Below are 18,249 nucleotides of genomic sequence, written 5' to 3'. Positions count from 1 at the left end.
CAAATTGCACGATTACAATAGGAAACATAATTAGAATAAAGATATTACGAAATACTGTACATCTCATGATGAGTAGTTATTCACCATCATTTGCAAATTGGTAATGACGGTTAAAAGTGATTAGGGGAGAGGCGAGAGACACGTATGGAGCACAGCTGAAGACGCACTGTCACGAGATATAAGCAACTCTGCAGGATAAATGTTGTTTTATTCAGTCATTTGAGCAATATTAGGGTAAGTGTTGCTTTTTCCAGCCTATGTTTTCGGTGGTAACCCATTGTCAGTCAATAGTGAAAGTAACTGCATATAACTGTCTTGTCGTTGACTGACTCCTTGGTGAAGTTAGTTTCACTTTGCCAATGAGTTCAAATAATAGACGAGTGGAAATGTGTGAAGGCTATGCTAGGTTTTAGTAAAGCATGGTTTAAGAATGACTATTCCATACGGTCTCGCAAGCAGCCTCCTTCAAATGCGCCGTTGAATGCCAAAATACCGATGCATTTATTTGACATATCGCGCGTTGCACCGTTAAAGGGAATGACAGATGTCATTCTCATTGGTTTAAAAAGTTACGCCCCAAACACACCCATATGACTGGTTAAAAAACCTAGGAACACCTTGTTGCGCCATGCGCTCCACGTTTGATAACGAAACCCCTCCCAATGTGAACTGGACATCCTACTAAATTTGAATAGACTTTTGACAAGTGACGATGCACTTTAGAATGTCATGATAGGGCCCTAGAATGTCATGATAGGGCCCTTGATCTTTGTTTCTAGTGATGGGGGACAACAATTCATTGTACGGTACTTATTTGAAGGCCTGCCAACACTTGTTGTCACAGTGGGAGGTAAATCGTGGTGGCAAACTGGCCTAGCTGGACCTAGCTGGGTGGCCAACGAGTAGTGGTGAACAGCTGGCTCAGCACACAGCCATTCCAGCATCTGCAGAGCTGGGTTCACTTCCTTAGCCCCACAGGGAGCAATAGGAGGCACGTGAGGTTCAGAAGTAGCAGCCACTTGAACTCCTGCTCTCTGAGACAAAGCACTTCAGTCTGACAGATACTTGTAGTTCTGACAAGCACTTAGGCGCTCCTGAGAATCCTCCCACGTCTAACGTCTTCCACGCAGGTAGCCCATTACCTTTTCCAGAGAGCGCTTCAGAGAGAGGCGACTGATCTGACTAATAGGATTGATCCTTCCTTTTATTCCTGACAACTGACAAAGATCTTTGAACTCCTTACCAGTGGAGCAGCACTGATCTGTAATTTCAGAACTTCAGAAAAAATAGAGGCGATAGCAAGAGGAAGAGGTAATTAGCGGCAAGCACTGATGAGCAGTTAGTGTGAGTGGCAGCGGTGGGCCATGCAATTAATCAAATAAATCAATTATGACTTCCGACAATTATGCAAACAACATAACTGAAATATTATTATTTTGTGGCATTCAGTGCTCTCGTTTTGTCTTGAATTATAAATCCATTTGTTTTTCAGTTGAATGATACTTAAAATCTCATTTAATTCAGTGTCAATTTTTTAAAAGGTTAGGAAAATTTCCAAAATCACTGAGTAATCATGATGTCAATACTGACCAAAATAATCATGAGGGAGTGAGTGAGTGAGTGAGTGAGTGAGTGAGTAAAGAGTGAGTGAGTGAGTGAGTAAAGAGTGAGTGAGTGAGTGAGTAAATGGGTAACCACTCAGTGGCCCCGCCACACACTGCTGCTGCAGACTGCAGATACTGCTGGTGCAGTATCTGCAGTCTGCAGCAGCAGTGTGGCGGGGCCAGGTGCTGTGGGTTACCTGAGTCTGCAGATACTGCACTGGTGCCAGGTGGTGGTTACCTGCAGTCTGCAGCAGTAGTGTGTGGCGGGGGCCAGGTGAGTGGTTACCTGCAGTCTGCAGCAGTAGTGTGTGGCGGGGGCCAGGTGAGTGGTTACCTGCAGTCTGCAGCAGTAGTGTGTGGCGGGGGCCAGGTCGGAGATGTCACACTGGGTGCCGCTGCCGCAGTAGATCATCTCCATGGGCTCCTCGTCACGGCCCCACTCCAGACGGTACTCAGAGATGTCCGCACCTGAGGTCTCTGGACTCTGGAGGACACACACACACACGCACATACACAAGTGCACACACACACACACACACACACACACATACACAAGCACAGACACACACATGCAAACACACACACACACACACACACACACACACACACACACACACACACAAACACACACACAGCAGACTGTTAGAAGGGCAATAATTAGAGTAGTATTGTCAGAGTGCCTCTCCACTAAACCTTTGGTATTGAGGTTTATGGTTTGGATTATAGAGGTGACTTATCACTTTGTTCATATTCAATGTGTTCAGAGAAGCAGAGACTCTGAGACCACTGAACAACCCAAAAGTTTTCTGATGGATTTGTCAATCAGCAGGAATCCCTACAGGACTTTAACATCCTCTTTTAAAAGCTTGCTCTGACTATCAAAAAAAATCTTAATTTGATTTTCGAAACAGTACTAAAGGCCAAGTCTTCAAAAGAATGTAAGAGTGCTTTAGATAGGACATTTTAGGCAGCCTTATGCTTTTGTGTTCATCTGACTTCTTTGTGAGCCACTAAGTACTGTTGTTACAGTACATGTAATGCACTGTGTATTGTGTCGTTATGTGAAAAGGACTGTCATGGAAATGACACCCAGTTCTTTAGCATGTGTTTATGTTAAGTTACAGTGCTGAGTGATGATGAATCAAATGCTATTGTTTCAATTGTTTTGTCTATCAGTGGTGTTATACCAGGGAGTGCTAATTTGGCAAGTGAACAAACAGAAACACACAACGGATCTGTGTGTCAACAAGGCAAGGCAAGCATCAAGACAAACACATTAGTCAGGATGCTTTGATGAGAAGCTTTGTAGATGAGATGCTTTTGTTGATGACCTAGTTGGTTGCTAAGTTTTGTTGACGAGCTTGTTTTAGTTACATATTGTATATAATCATCAATTTGGTCAGACGTACCTCCCAGCTCACCATGACACCCGTGCTGGACGTGAGGGTGAGAGTTGGCGCCCCACACTGCCCTGGAGGTCCCGCGGCAGTCGTCACCTCCGTGGCTTCAGAGAAAGGTCCATACTGTGGAGGGAGGGGGAGGCCATTAAAACATATTACTGGTACATTGTTTGACATGCACTGTAGATGGTACAAAGCACTTGTGTATTGCGCTATGCTACATCAAATAAATTGATGCTTGTTTATGCTTATATTTGTTGACAGTGGAAAAAGCCGAGCCAGCTTCAGGCTTTTGACTCCAGACGATGGTGTGCTAATCCACAAAGCAAGGCTTCACAATATCTTATTAAGGAGGAGGAGGAGAGGAGAACAACAAACAGCAGCGGCTGGAAAAGAGATAGGTCTCAAATCCCACAGCAACTCTGCTTATCGGTTTAGGACCCAGCGCTGAAAACAAACACCCATCCAGAATAAACACAGCTGTGATGAGGTAGACAGGCGCGTGGTGCAGCAGTCAGGTGCACCTGCTCTGAATGCAGGAGTGGAGTCTGGCACGGGGGACGGTGCCTTCCTGTAGGTGTGCTACATTAGTTAACACAAGTGCCAAAGCACGGGGGATGGGTGCCTTCCTGTAGGTGTGCTACATTAGTTAACACAAGTGCCAAAGGCCGTGTTCTTGGACCACGTTCCAGCTAGGAGCAGGTCCAGAGTCTAATGTATCTAAATGTGTTTCATTTGGACTTGTGTGAACCACTTGGGACCGTCCAAAACGCTGTGCTCATCAACGCAGTGTGTTTTCGTACTAACTTGCTAGCTTAGCATTGTCTGGGCCCTATCTTGCACCCTGGCGCATGGCGTAAAACTCGCTTTCCACCTGGCGCAAAGTTTACTTTCTTATTTTCCACGTTTATTAACAATGCGCCCAGGGGTGTGGCAATTAACAACCTAGGGAGCGGCCTAGCGCATTGTCTAAAAATCGCTATTGTACACCTGGTCAGAAGTCTATGGCGATTTGTTTATATGTTATTTTAAGAGCGCATTGTCAACAGTCATATTGGCGGGTGCACGCACCATCCTTCTATCATCCATGAACGCACACTAGTGCACGTCCATGCAAAACATTACAAATTGCAGGATTACAATGGGAATCATAATTAGAATAAAGATATTACGAAATACTGTACATCTCATGATGAGTAGTTATTCACCATCATTTGCAAATTGGTAATGATATGACAGTTAAAAGTGATTAGGGGAGAGGTGAGAGACACGTATGGAGCACAGCTGAAGACGCACTGTCACGAGATAGAAGCAACTCCTCTGCAGGATAAATGTTGTTTTATTCAGTCATTTGAGCAATATTAGAGTAAGTGTTGCTTTTTCCAGCCTATGTTTTCGATGGTAACCCATTGTCAGTCAATAGTGAAAGTAACTTACTGCATGTAACTGTCTTGTCGTTGACTGACACCATGGTGAAGTTAGTTTCACTTTGCCAATGAGTTTGATAGATAGATAGATGGATAGATAGATAGATACTTAACTTTAACTGATGTTATGCCCCAAACACACCCATGACTGATTAAGAAACCTAGGAACACCTTGTTGCGCCATGCGCTCAACGTTTGATAACGAAAACACTCCCAATGTGGACTGGACATCCTACTAAATTTGAATAAGCTTTTGACGAGTGACGTGTCATGATAGGGCCCTTAGTGTTATACCTTTATAACTACCTGATTTTACATATATTCATTTTCTATAGCTTTTTACACTTGTATGTATATTTTCATTTGACTTTCTGCTTACTGCAGAGTTAGAACTATGAGCAGCAGTCCGAGGCCAGAGGAAAGAGAGTGTGTGAAACGGCAGGGCAGGGCACAGCGTGTGTGTTGTGTGTGTGGTGTGTGTGTGGTGTGTGTGTGTGTTGTGTGTGTGGCATCTGGCATGTGTGTAATATGAGGAGCTCACCCCAGCCTCGTTGGCAGCGCGCAGGCGGAAGCTGTAGGTGGCGCCGGGGAGCAGGCTGCCCACTGTGCACTCCAGCTCCGGGCCATGGTAGACCTCCGCAGGCTCCACCCCCTCGCCCTCACCTCCGCTCATCACCAGACTGTACTCGGTCACTTCGCAAGAGCCCTCAGAGGACAGACACTCTGGGAGAGAGAGAGAGAGAGAGAGATGAGTGACTGTTTAAGGGGGTTGTTTGTGGAGGGGGATACTGGATCTGCTGTAAAATTTAAAATGTAAAATGTGTGGTAAAATGTGTGGCTCAGAATAATGTAAGTGTAATGTGGAGTAATTGGATGATGACAAAATCATGTCAGGTCATAAATTCACCAACACATTTTGGGATGCTGTCTCTGCATTTCTGTTGCTAGCGCTATCCTTGGTCTGCACTGATTTGCATCGTGTGTGTAAAAGTGTAGAAATATTGCTGATGCCTCTTTTAGAGTCACTGTATTTTCTGTATTCATTTCTGAATGCAAATGAAACTGAAGGCAGCACATCTATCCTGTCTCTGCACTTCCTGCTGCAAAGCTCCGATCCACTTTGCTTACCTATGCCATATGTCTTTGATAACAGAAGCAAACACACAAACAAAAAAAACCTAACAAACAAACAACAAAGAAATTGGCTGTAAATCTGTAAACCGCTGGTGAAGGCACACACATCAGAGCTGCCCTGCTCCCAGATGCCTGAAGGTTTTCCTCCACAACTGGTCAGTTCTAAATACAACTGCAAACAATCACCAAGACACACTGTGATCCGATCACTCAAACCACTTGCCGAGGTGGCCTGAGACGCAATTGACCACTTATCTTTTGTGGTGAATGCGTTCTGGTGCGTCCCAGGCAATGGGAGTTATAATGAATGTGACATTGGCAATAGTGGAATCTAAACACAAGTGGTCAGCAACATCTTTGGCTGTACACCTTGAATATGTGTCTAAACAGCGATGTTTCTCGGCTGACCACTTGTGATTGGATCATCCGAGATGCATACTAAAACCAGATGTCAACAGGCCCATAGCTGTCGTTACTGTTGTCAATGGGCCTTGACTCTTACAGACCCACTCACAGGCCTCTGAACTGCCTACTGCTGTGGAAACGTAGGAGTGTGTTGTGGTGGTGACGCCTGAGTCATCTCTGCAGACCCACATCACAACAATTAAAACCAATTACAGACAAAGATGGAAAACCATTTATATTGTGTGGGTGCTGGGGGTGAGTTGGTAGTGGGCCTTCTGGGTTGTTCTGCTAAATCAGTGTTAGGTGTGTGTGTGTGTGTGCGTGTGTGTGCGTGCGTGCGTGCATTGGTGTGTACGTGTTTGTGTGTGGGGGTGTATGATTGAGAAATTGTTCAACATTTTCTGAAAGGTTCTGGAGTAGATGATGCACCTGATAGCCTGATGAGCTCAGAGCTCTTAAAGCTGCAGTCTGCCGTTGTGATTGGGTGGGTGTATGCATGTCTGACTGAACGAGCTGGTGCTGAGGCGTTTCAGCAGGTAAACACTTACCCCATTGTAACTGCACTTCCTTGTGCTTGGCTTTGCCCACGACGCGTGGAGCCTGGCAGGGTCCTGGAGCCACACTTAACGTGCGGACCGGCACACTCTCAGAACACTGTGCGCGCGCACACACACACACACACACACACACACACACACACACACACACACAAAGCAAGAAGAGGACAGTGACACAGCAATTCAATTCAACACCATCTTCATCTAAGACAAGCACACAGAGAGAGTACCCACACAACCCTGCCATGCATATCCCACAATGCACTTGGTCTGAGAGGAACCTACCGGGCTGTGTCCTCCGGTGCTGATACTGCAGATACGCAGTCTGTACAAAGTGCCAGGTTTCAAGTGATCGCACTCACACTCTGTGGCCGGCCCACTGTAAGCAATGTCCCACTGGTTGGCTGGGAGACACACACGGATCAAAGGTTACTCATGTAAGCCCTGATACCGGACCTGTGCTTGTCCTCAGAATCTCTAACAGTGAGGTGTCCTTGATCACCACTCCTAGTGTTTGTCTAGGACTTTCTACCTAAGCAAGGCCAGATTCTAAACTAGACCCAGCGAACAACAACCCAATAGACAACCATTGTTTGGGGCTGAGGGCCAGATGTACAAAGAAGGCGCCAATACCAAGTTTTTCTATGAGCAGAAAGCGGTCGCTGTGCTTTGCCATATTGCATGGAATTTACTTAGCTGTCACTTCAATACGTAACAGCGCTCATATAACATTAGAAAGGCAAACAAAAGTTAAGGCTGCTTTTGACATAGTACAATGAGGAAAACACAAATTTCTCTAATTGACGCATTTAACCACAATTTGGATTACACCTGCCTTTAAGGCGGAAGTTTTTCACTGCAAAACAAACGTGATCTGTTTTCATACATATGGCAGAATGCCTAGCTATCAGCACTTCTCCTCCCCTGTATTTGCGCGATACTCCAACTTTTTCCTCGCCCTCCCATAAATGCATAGCATCAGTAGGAAGAGTGCAGATAGCCATTCTGTACTCCAGTGGCACGAAAAATGCGCCTTGATCCACGTACGATCAGTTTTGTACATACGATGCCATGCTTTAATGTGCAAAAAGCGACAGAAACAGGCAGTAATTTGCTTGTGATTCTTAGTACATCTAGGCCTGAGTGTCCTGATATGGTTATAGTACAGTGATAATGATCAGGGCTTTGAGTTGAGTTTGGTTGTTGATACACATGTGATGTGTTGAGACACATGGGAAGAAGTGTGTCTCACCCTCAGAACTGCCTTCTGAAATCTCCAAGAGGTATGTCAAGATTTCTGAGCCACCGTTATCTTGTGGAGGATCTACAAAAAAAAAAAAAAGGTTCAGCGTATGTTTCTTTGTGTTTGAGTATGAATATGTGCAAGGCAAGCTACTTAAAATACCAGGCAGTTTCACGGGCATACACACACACACACACGCACACGCACACACGCACGAACGCACACACACACACACAGACATGTGATGTAGAAATGTATTGCAGTAGGTGAGCTTGCCGCAATAAATTGCTGTTTCCGCTCACAAAGACTCTTCTCTCCATAACTTTTTTCCAATTTGATTTTCTGATTAAATAGTATTTCTAATTTCAGAAATGGAACGTGCAGGATTTACACAAACACACACACACACACACACACACACACACACATGCACACAGACTTCTCTCGCTCTCTTCTTCTGAAGTGTGTCCTCATCATACCCCATTTCACTATGAAGCTGTAAGGTGTGATGGCTCCCTTCACACAGGGCTTTGATGGGGGGCCAGGTTTGTCTGGGCTCGTGGTGCACACCAGAACCTCACTGGGGCTACTGCGGCCCTCCACGTTAGACGCAATCAGCTGTGATAGAGACAGAGAGGGAGGGAGTGAGAGAGACAAGAGAATGAGATTCTGTGTAAACACCACAAACCTAGCTCATTGTAGATCAAAGACTAGCACACACATGAAAAGCTGTATGGGTGGGACATTGTGAAGGACCTGGATGCATCAACCCAATTTGCCCAGAGTGGTGACATAACACGCTTGTTTTTGTTTTCCACCCCACAGCGTATTTAAAAAGCTTCAATTAGTCCTCCGTCACCGCATCAATAAATGGCTCCCTTGCTATGAATAACTAACGCAACCCGCGGGTCCGCGCGTTGGGTCAGTGTGTAAAGCAAAAAAGAAAAACTAGTGCAAAAGTAAGGTAAGGCAGAAGCAGCCTCTCCTGTGGTGGTCAGCGTATGTCCAATCACTCACCAGTAGTGAGCAGAGGAGAGCACTCGACGGGGGGTGGAGATGAGAGGTTAAAACAACACAGAGCCATGACCACTTAACTGTGCACCCCTCCCCTCTTTGTTGATAATAAAGGGCCATGAGCATATTCGTGGAACGCAGCCATGGAGTGCTTGTGTCAGTGTTACGTTGATTAAGTTATGCAACAACGCCTCCTCAACACCACCACATACACACACATCCATCCCCCTCTTACACACAAACACACAGTGTGTGTGTGACACACACACACACACACACACACACACACACACACACGTAAGCAGAGCAGTTACAGCTGTGATGGGAGTGACATTTTAGCATCGGTCTAACCCTTTTCTGACGCCTGTAGTACACCTATCAGAAGCCCCCCACCCCCCACCACACACACACACAGAGAAAGACACATACACATACACACACTTCACACAGCATAATGACATGCCTCAATTTACATTCACTTTCCTCCCACACACCTCCCCTCCCATTTAGAGATAGAGAAAGAGAAAGAAGTGATTTCAGCAGTGCTGAAAGACTTTATCCCGATATTGAACGATAGCTCTATTACGCTGTTTGTCCAGGACAGAAAATGACTTGTAATGACAGCTTCATGTCCATACCCATGGCGATGCGTAATCAGTGGGTCAGACAGGGATCCCATGGACCAGCAGCAAGTGGCAGGTTTTTCTATTGTTTGCTATGGTTTGGCAGCAGGACAGTTGACAACCCAGCGTTACGCAAGCAATCAAGAAGCTAAGCGGTGAACTTGGTTCAACTTTCTGAACAAAACGCTAGGCTCATCAATGTCAGTTTGATGTATCCTAGGAACACAAAGGACATTTGGACCAATCAAAGCCATAAAAAACATTCTTTATAGGGATGGGACATTTCTTTCCATTGTACAGAAATGAGACAGAGTGATGACATCACTTACGATAAATGAATGTAATTATGATGGTCTGACTGAGCATTGCGTTACAATTTGCCATTGCTGCTTTATCTCCTTCTGATCCCCGCCTTTGGGTTTGAGAAGTCTGTAATCACCAGGAATGCCCTATGTGTCTTACCCTGAATTTATACTGTGTGCTCCTCTTCAGCCCCTCAACAGTACAGGTCAAGTTTTCTCCAGTGTACTTTGGGTGAAACTCTGTTCCCTGTGGGAGGACAGGACGAACAAACACACTGGTCATCTGAAATGCTTGCTATAGTGTACACACATATTACACCTCAAACACACACACACACACACACACACACACACACACACACACACACACACACACACACACACACACGGGTAAGAACACTTATCATTATTTCACATAATATAGGCTATACTACACCCAGACATGTTTACAGTTATTCACATATGCAAGACAAATAATGACCAAACTAATGCTAATGTTGAATTGAAGGTGGAGCCTACCATTCTGATCAAATGTTCATGATATTTGAGCTGAACAGCCAATACATTTTCTCATGGCCAAAACGTAACCTAACTTAGTGAGAGCGTGGTGGCTCTCATATCTAACGTGACGGAGGTGAGGAGAGTGGCACTCCAGAGGGGGCAGCGGTGCGGGGCAGTGCCTGACTGGCCAGTGGACGGGGCACTCACGTGGTTCTCCTCCTGGATCTCCAGCGTGTAGGTGATGTGCTCCTCGGCCGAGCAGCCGTCGGGCCGAGTCCACTCCAGCGTGATCCACGTGATACCGGCTCGCACCAGCCGGGGAGCCAGGGGCAGGTGGGGCAGGCTTCCAGTCGTGTAGAACACCACCTCTGGACTGAAACCACTGCAAGACACACACACACACACACACACAATTCAATTCACAATTCAATTCAATTTAAAAAAAAAAATATTTATCCCCGAGTGGCAATTTCCCCATGCAGGCATGTGAGATATAAGACATAACACAACATATAAGACAAGACAAAAGAGAGAACAGGACAGACAGGGGTTAGTCCCAGGAGATGGAGGAGGAGGGGGCTGGGAGCATTAGAGTTCAAAAGCCAAATAGCCTCAAAAGTAAAGGTAGCCTTCCTCCTGTCACAAACACACACACACACACACACACACACACACACACACACACACACACACACACACACATGCACGCACGCACGCACGCACGCACACACACGCACACATGCACACACACACACACACACACACACACACACACACACACACACACACACACACACACACACACACACACACACATTCCCATTTACTTTACAGCCCCACATTTACTACTACCACACTGCCAACTCAACCATTTTGCCTCCGTTTTCAAGTTAAATCAATGATGTAAGTAACTTTTTTAAACTTGTGCACAACTTGCGTGAAAAACAATTTCCAAACAGTGTTAAGTGAGAGCTCTTTCACAATTCAAGCTAAAAGTTCTAGTATAAGACAAATATCCTTCACGCTGATCGCTGGCCTTTCAGCTTTACAGGGAACCGTTCCACCAGGTATGAAAATAGACACTCCAACAGAGACAAGTCGCGGAAATTGAAATGGCAGTCTCCACAAACTTAAATGCCAAAACTTTACTTTACTCTAAAGCGCCATCCTTATATAAATGGTCCTGTGGAGCTGCTGCCTCAATGGCTTCCATCTTAATGAGCCCTGCGGATGCACTAATGGAGGAATTCATCTCCGCTTACACTCACACACTGAGACACAGGCCCTTTGCACCTCTGTGACAAACCTACGCCACCGCGTATAAATCCTTGCGGCCAGGATATTGCCTGGAGATTGCTTTTCTATTTCTCTCAGAGGAGCCCAAACGTAATCTATTACAGAAAGACGTCCCGTTTGCTGTGAGTTTACAAGCCAATGTCATTTCCTCCACTGCGAGAGCTTGTGCACGTTTCGTCTCAAGCTGGGAGGACTTTAATGGGACTCTGTCATTGATGGGGCTAATAAAAACAGCTGACGGTCTCTGGCAGGAGAGGACGACACACTACCATTGGCCCTTGCATTCTCCACTATGCTATTTCACCTCCGATTTGGCATCTGTCCTCATTTTTAAGAGGGGGAAAGGGGGAGAGTTATATGGAGAGAGAGAGAGAGAGAGAAAAAGGAGAGAGAGGGAGGAGAAGAGGGAGAGATAGAGATGGGTCTGCATTCTAAGCTAATGAAATGAAGTGTAGTAACTCTCCCAGAGGCACTATGGAGAGGGAGGAGAGGCAAGGAGAGGAGAGGGGGTTGAAACTTCCCCTCTGAAACCCCATCGCGGTGCTCATCTTAAATCAAGGTGACTTCCCTGTTCCTCTCCTCCATTAAATAGTGAGAAATGATGACATTACAGGATCATTCACTGAAAATGGTTCAATATTTTCAGGTGACAAGACACCTGGTCTTATTCAAATAGCCCCACACAGAAACCTACGGCATGGCTTTTGTCAGTAAATGCTCCTAACTGGATTTAGTGGTTGATTGCTTGTCACCAGGGTCCTCTGCAGATCAGTGAGGTCACCTACCTCATGCCAATGTCATTCCGTGCAGCCACGCGAAACGTGTAGGCCATGGCAGGACACAGGCGAGTCAGTTTACAGTGCCGCTGGCTCCCAAAGTAGCATTCTCTGAACATGTTGTTCCTCTTGCCCTGCAAAGAATGGACCATAGTGGACCAACAGGTGAGGATAATAACCAAAACTGAAGGCAAATCTACTCAGGATCAAACTGTTTGGTAACTGTCCTGCAGTCTCTTGTGAGAATTAAAAATATTCTGTTTTTTACAAAACACAGAGTTCAGCTTTTTTAAAAAAAATTTTTTTTAAAAAAACTGAACTCATGAAATGCACATTGTCATTGTAATGCACTAGGAAGACTCAATACTTGTTCAGCTACTACAAATAATAGTATTCTCCATGAACTCTCTACATTCTGCTGGCTTGTCTACTTGAGACTGAGATCAATATACAATGATGTTATTAATTCAGTAAAGGCTCTCCAGATCCCCTGAGCTTGTATCAGAACACACCATTCATTGCTTTACCATCTCTCCACAATATAAGGAGAAAATAAACTTCCAAAATAGGCTAGCACAGAGATTCTTTCTCTTTTCTCTTTATTTAAGTGAACTTTCAGCCCGCTCCACTCCACTCGTGTCAGTGTTGGCCCTGAGGGTAGGGGGCAGTAAAGGGAGAGAGATCCTCACAGAAGAGTTTAGGGCCCGTAACCAGGGCAGCCGTGGCCTACTGGTTAGCGCTTCGGACTTGTAACCGAAGGGTTGCCGGTTTGAACCCCGACCAGTAGGAACGGCTGAAGTGCCCTTGAGCAAGGACCAAGCAAGCACCTAACCCCTCACTGCTCCCCGAGGGCTGCTGTTGTAGCAGGCAGCTCACTGCGCCGGGATTAGTGTGTGCTTCACCTCACTGTGTGTTCACTGTGTGCTGAGTGTGTTTCACTCACTGATTGGGATAAACGCAGAGACCAAATTTCCCTCACAGGATCAAAAGAGTATATGTACTTATATACTTATACTACTTATACATATATTCACAAAGCATTTTATCCTACCACTAGGAGTACTCCTAAATCACACTAAAAAGATTTTAGCTAGGGGCTTTCTCTTAAAAGTTATCCGCAAAGCCTTTCAGACCTACTCTTAATAAGGGAAAAAGACAACTCCTAAACTAAGAGTGAGTCTTCGTTGCTATGGATGACGTCATCACTCATGCACGAGCTTGACTGAAGTGACCACCTTGATCGGCTGATGATTGTAACGCGGGAATGATTCCAAACACCTCCCCTACAATGATGAGTGACAGGTGACAGGTCTGAGAATGAGTGCGCTACACAAGTAGTGCAAAGGACGGAAGATGATGAATAACTGAATAAATAGCCTAAAAGAATAAAGTGTTAGACAAAACAAATAGCCTAGTAACCTACAGTAATGGATCTTTGCAACATGTTTTAAATTAATCTGTATGCTGACACGTAGCCTACATTTGCAAAGAGGAGAAACTTTAATTTAATTTGATTTAGGCTACAATGAGACGTTACGTCTAGTTCACATACAATTATGGTTTTGGTTGTTGGTGGCGTTACGTTTTTGCATCCCTTATATCCAATGCACAATTATTTCCTCGCAATTGAGACCTCCTGTAACCGTCATTTCAAAACATTGCGACGTGAAATGCCACTAAAAGCGGTTTAGGATTATTTGTGAATAGAAAAAAATTAAAAATGCTTCGTGAATTACTCTTAGTCAAAAAAATTAGGAGTCCTACACTTAGGAGTGACACGCCCATTATTTTTAGGAGTTGCTCCTAAATTCGCCAGTTAGGAGCTACTTTTAGCCTTAAAATGCTTTGTGAATACGGGCCCTGAGCTCTGAACAGGGAGAGAAGGGAATGAAGGGAGCTTACCTCATCCCACTCTAAAAGGTAGTTGGTGATCTTTGATCCGTTGTCGACAGGAGGCTGCAGAGGAGGAGAAAAGAGATCGATAGAGAGTGAGAGAGATAGAGAGATAGATAGAGAGAGAGAGATAGAGACAGAGTGTATATATACAGACCTGCAGGACACACAGTACACAGTATATGGAGTATAACAGTTAGAACAAGCAACAACAGAACTGTGAGTTGGTGCCTGAGTGAATTGCACATTGTGGTTTTGACAAGCTGTGAATGGAACTGAATGGTATCAGTGAGGGCCTGAGTGTGTGTGTGTGTGTGTGTGGGTGGGGGGGGGTATCTTACCTTCCACTGGAGTGTGAGGGAGCCCTTGGTACGGTGGGAGAGTTTCGGGGGGAAGGGGCAGTCTGGGGTGCTGCTGTGGGTGGTAAAGGTTCCCATGTCTGAGCACGAGCCTTTCACTGAGTTGTAAATGGCGGTCACTCTGCAGAAGACACACATACACACACACACACACACACACACACACACACACATAAAAACTCCTCTGAAACCAAACAGATACTCCTAAAAAAGTCTAATCTCACTGAGCAGAGCTCTCCCTCTGACCTAAGGTGACCTCCCTGGAGCAGCATGTGGACTCAAGAGGAAGAGAGACTCTCAAAGAGAGATCCTAAACACAAGCTGTGGCCAACTAAGAGGCTCGTCCTGGGGACACACGCAGTGTGGCTGTGAGGGGAGGATGAGGACACGATGCCTGGACAGATGTCAGTGGGGAATGGAGGCTGTTAGCACATTATGCTTAGGGGACGATCATTCGTGTACGCTGGAGTCTGGGGCTGAAGGGTATGAGGGCTCATAGATGGATTTGGAGATGGGGGGTCTAAACACACACTTCTGGATACTGCATGAAAGCATACATTTTCATCTATTTATATACTGTAGATATTAAGCCTAAATAAGTATAAGTATATATACTCTTTTGATCCCGTGAGGGAAATTTGGTCTCTGCATTTATCCCAATCCGTGAATTAGTGAAACACACTCAGCACACAGTGAACACACAGTGAGGTGAAGCACACACTAATCCCGGCGCAGTAAGCTGCCTGCAACAACAGCGGAGCTTGGGGAGCAGTGAGGGGTTAGGTGCCTTGCTCAAGGGCACTTCAGCCATGCCTACTGGTCAGGGTTCGAACCAGCAACCCTCCGGTTACAAGTCCGAATCGCTAACCAGTAGGCCACGGCTGGCCCACGCTGTTTCTTATTTAAAATAAATATTATAATAAATAAATAATAATAAATATTGTTGAGTCAAAAGAGAAACTCCAGTTGAATGTATAGCAATGTGCTGCACACAAACTGATCTGTATTTTTTCCCAAGCAGTTGAAATCACTGAGAGTGAATATGATGGTGCCAAACCAAGGTCATGAGCTGTGGCATCAGACAACAGAAGCAAGGACAGAAATAACTGAGTGCTGTGGCATTTTCAAAAAACGCAACCCGAGTGTTGCAAATGTCATTTCAAAGCACAATACAACACAGCAAACTGACTGCCGACAAAGACTGTAAATAAGTAAACAAATAAATAAGTCTGTAAGTATGTAAATAAAAAATAAATAAGTGACTAAAGCATTTGTTTCAGACATTGCAGAGCGGAGAGAGGACATACCTGACGTGGTAGTCTGTTGCAGGTCGCAGGTCTTTCAAATTGCACTCCAACTCCTCGCCACTGGAACAGAGGGAAGCACAAAAAAACGGCCAGTGACACAAACCCATAAACACGCAGTGCACTGCATACCTCCAGCCCATAATGACCATGACCCTTGGCCAGCAGCATCTTGGAATGGAACATGCTGCATGATGAGTGGACCTAGTAATTTTTTTCCAGTCTTTTTCAAAACACACTAACTCAATCTTCTCCACTGACCACAGCCCCACCTTCCTACACCCCACCACACCACCAGATCAACTGTTCACATGTGTGCATGTGTGTGGCTGCTCACCTGTAGATGAGGCGGTACTTGCTGTCCCGGCCCTTGTCGGACAGCGTGACCTCGTAGGTGCAGCTGTATGGGTGGCCGTTGCTGTGCCTGTCTCTGCTCACCAGGCCCGCCGGGGGCACCCAGCTCAGCCGAGCCGTCCTCGCCTGGACGTTAGAGATCTGTGGTGCGACAGCATACACGTGCATAAACATACATGCTTACCCATATCAGGTAAACAATGCTCACCTAAATCAGATAAACAATGCTCACCCATTACAGGTAAACAATGTTCATCCATATCAGGTAAACAATGCTCACCCATCTCAGGTAAACAATACTCACCCATATCAGGTACACAATGCTCACCCATATCAGATAAACAATAGCAGGTAAACAATACTCACCCATATCAGGTAAACAATGCTCACCCTACAATTCATTCACCACATATACGTAGATTTTCACAAACAGCAACATCTTGCTAAATGAAAAACATAAGGCCCTTGAGCAAAAAAAACTAAAATATCTTTTTTAGTCTTCTAACTAAAGGTTGACATTCTGTCGATTTGAAAGCAAAATAACCTTTGATAAATCACAGCGAGTCCCTACATACACTATAAATATAGAAAACATGTTATGTATTATTCCACATCACTGTTAGCGATGCACCTTCACTAGCCAATAAAAACTGGACTATGAGGTTAGCCACTTTATGTCCGAGACACAAACAAAACATTACTGCAATTCTGTGGGAAAATAAATCAAGTGTCATGGACAATCAGTGTGTATTTGTGAGATGAGCCTCAATTTTCTATTCCAAGCACAAACACAATGCCGGCCTGATTCAATGAATTGTATCTGGGTTTAGATCATATTACAGTAATATGACCTGCCCTGCACTGACAAAATAGCATTATTCTGAGCAGAGGAATCTCATTCATGATAATGAAACCTGCTCTATAACCCCAGGCCATTTGTGAAAACTATACATTTTACATCAGAAAATATGAAGAAAAATGGCTGGATTTAATGGCTGAATTTAACCAAACATGACCAAGCATCTGTCTGAAAATGTCGCTGCATGTGTGTGTGGGTGAGTGTGTGCATGCATGTGGAGTGTGTGTGTGTGTGTGTGTGTGTGTGTGTGTGGGTGAGTGTGTGCATGCATGTGGAGTGTGTGTGTGTGTGTGTGTGTGTGTGTGTGTGAGAGAGAGAGAGAGAGAGAGAGAACAGGACACAAAGCTCTGCAGACAGAGTGAGATTGAGGACTTATTTTTGATAATTCTCAGCTTCTTTGGTAAATGTTCCCATGTTTTCATTCCAGCAAGAACTGTTGTGAGTGTGATTGTGTGTGTGTGTGTGTGTGTGTGTGTGTGTGTGTGTGTGTGTGTAGTAGGCTACTGAATACATGAGGGCAAGAATATTGTAGCAACATTTGCACACCCAGTGCATAGTTAAAACCTTTGCAAAAGAAAGGTTGTGAAGAAATGTGGATTTAGAATGGGATGTTATTGTCAAGAAATGTGAATTTAGAATTTAGAAGTTCGTATTGGTCTAATGGCAGGCGTTCCAATACTGTGGTGTTTACAAAGTGAGCTCCCAAGGAAAGCAGCAATGCTGCCACTGTGTGGATGTACTGGGTATGACAGCCAGCCAACACTGTTCAAATGTAGCCTATGGCCACAGTAATCTGAGTACCCAGAAGTTTGCATCATGCTGAACGAACGCCACAGAGGACCGAAGCTCATCACACTTTGGAAAGCATGTAAAGCTATAGTTACAACCACCTCTGAATATAGAACAATGAATTGCAGGCATTTATACTTACACACGTGTACAATACATTTGTACATGGGTGAAGGACTTACGGTCAACACACTCCTCAAATGGTTTATCTGTCACTGTGTCATATGCTCTTCGTTGTGTGTACAGTATGTGTGTGTGTGTGTGTGTGTGTGTGTGTGTGTTGGTGTGTGTGTGTGATGGATGTGTGTGTGTGTGTGTGTGTGTGTGTGTGTGTGTGTGTGTGTGTGTGTGTGTGTGTGTGTGTGTGTGTGTGTGAGAGTGCAGGCTCCCTGTCACCACAGTGTGTACT

The 18,249-nt window shown here is 45.0% G+C and overlaps 1 protein-coding gene across 2 annotated transcripts in view; it reads right to left on the bottom strand.

Moving 5' to 3' along the window:
- The window catches only part of fndc3ba (fibronectin type III domain containing 3Ba), a 120,868-nt gene that overhangs the window by 18,567 nt on the left and 84,052 nt on the right, over positions 1–18,249 (bottom strand). For both annotated transcript variants that reach the window (XM_048246785.1, XM_048246792.1), the window contains 14 exons: positions 16,176–16,333; positions 15,842–15,901; positions 14,517–14,655; positions 14,185–14,238; positions 12,292–12,416; positions 10,418–10,592; positions 9,870–9,956; positions 8,250–8,388; positions 7,780–7,851; positions 6,813–6,931; positions 6,519–6,624; positions 4,973–5,154; positions 3,014–3,127; positions 1,939–2,088 (listed from right to left, as the gene is read on the bottom strand). In XM_048246785.1, coding sequence (XP_048102742.1) covers positions 1,939–2,088; positions 3,014–3,127; positions 4,973–5,154; positions 6,519–6,624; positions 6,813–6,931; positions 7,780–7,851; positions 8,250–8,388; positions 9,870–9,956; positions 10,418–10,592; positions 12,292–12,416; positions 14,185–14,238; positions 14,517–14,655; positions 15,842–15,901; positions 16,176–16,333 — 1,680 coding nt within the window. The remainder of the gene's footprint in view (positions 1–1,938; positions 2,089–3,013; positions 3,128–4,972; positions 5,155–6,518; positions 6,625–6,812; positions 6,932–7,779; positions 7,852–8,249; positions 8,389–9,869; positions 9,957–10,417; positions 10,593–12,291; positions 12,417–14,184; positions 14,239–14,516; positions 14,656–15,841; positions 15,902–16,175; positions 16,334–18,249) is intronic.

The sequence above is a fragment of the Alosa alosa genome, chromosome 1 (genome assembly GCF_017589495.1).
Source record: "Alosa alosa isolate M-15738 ecotype Scorff River chromosome 1, AALO_Geno_1.1, whole genome shotgun sequence".
In the NCBI taxonomy this organism is placed as follows: Eukaryota; Metazoa; Chordata; class Actinopteri; order Clupeiformes; family Clupeidae; genus Alosa; species Alosa alosa.
The sequence above is the reverse complement of the archived record's forward strand: the minus strand, read 5'-3'. Positions and strand labels throughout refer to the sequence as shown.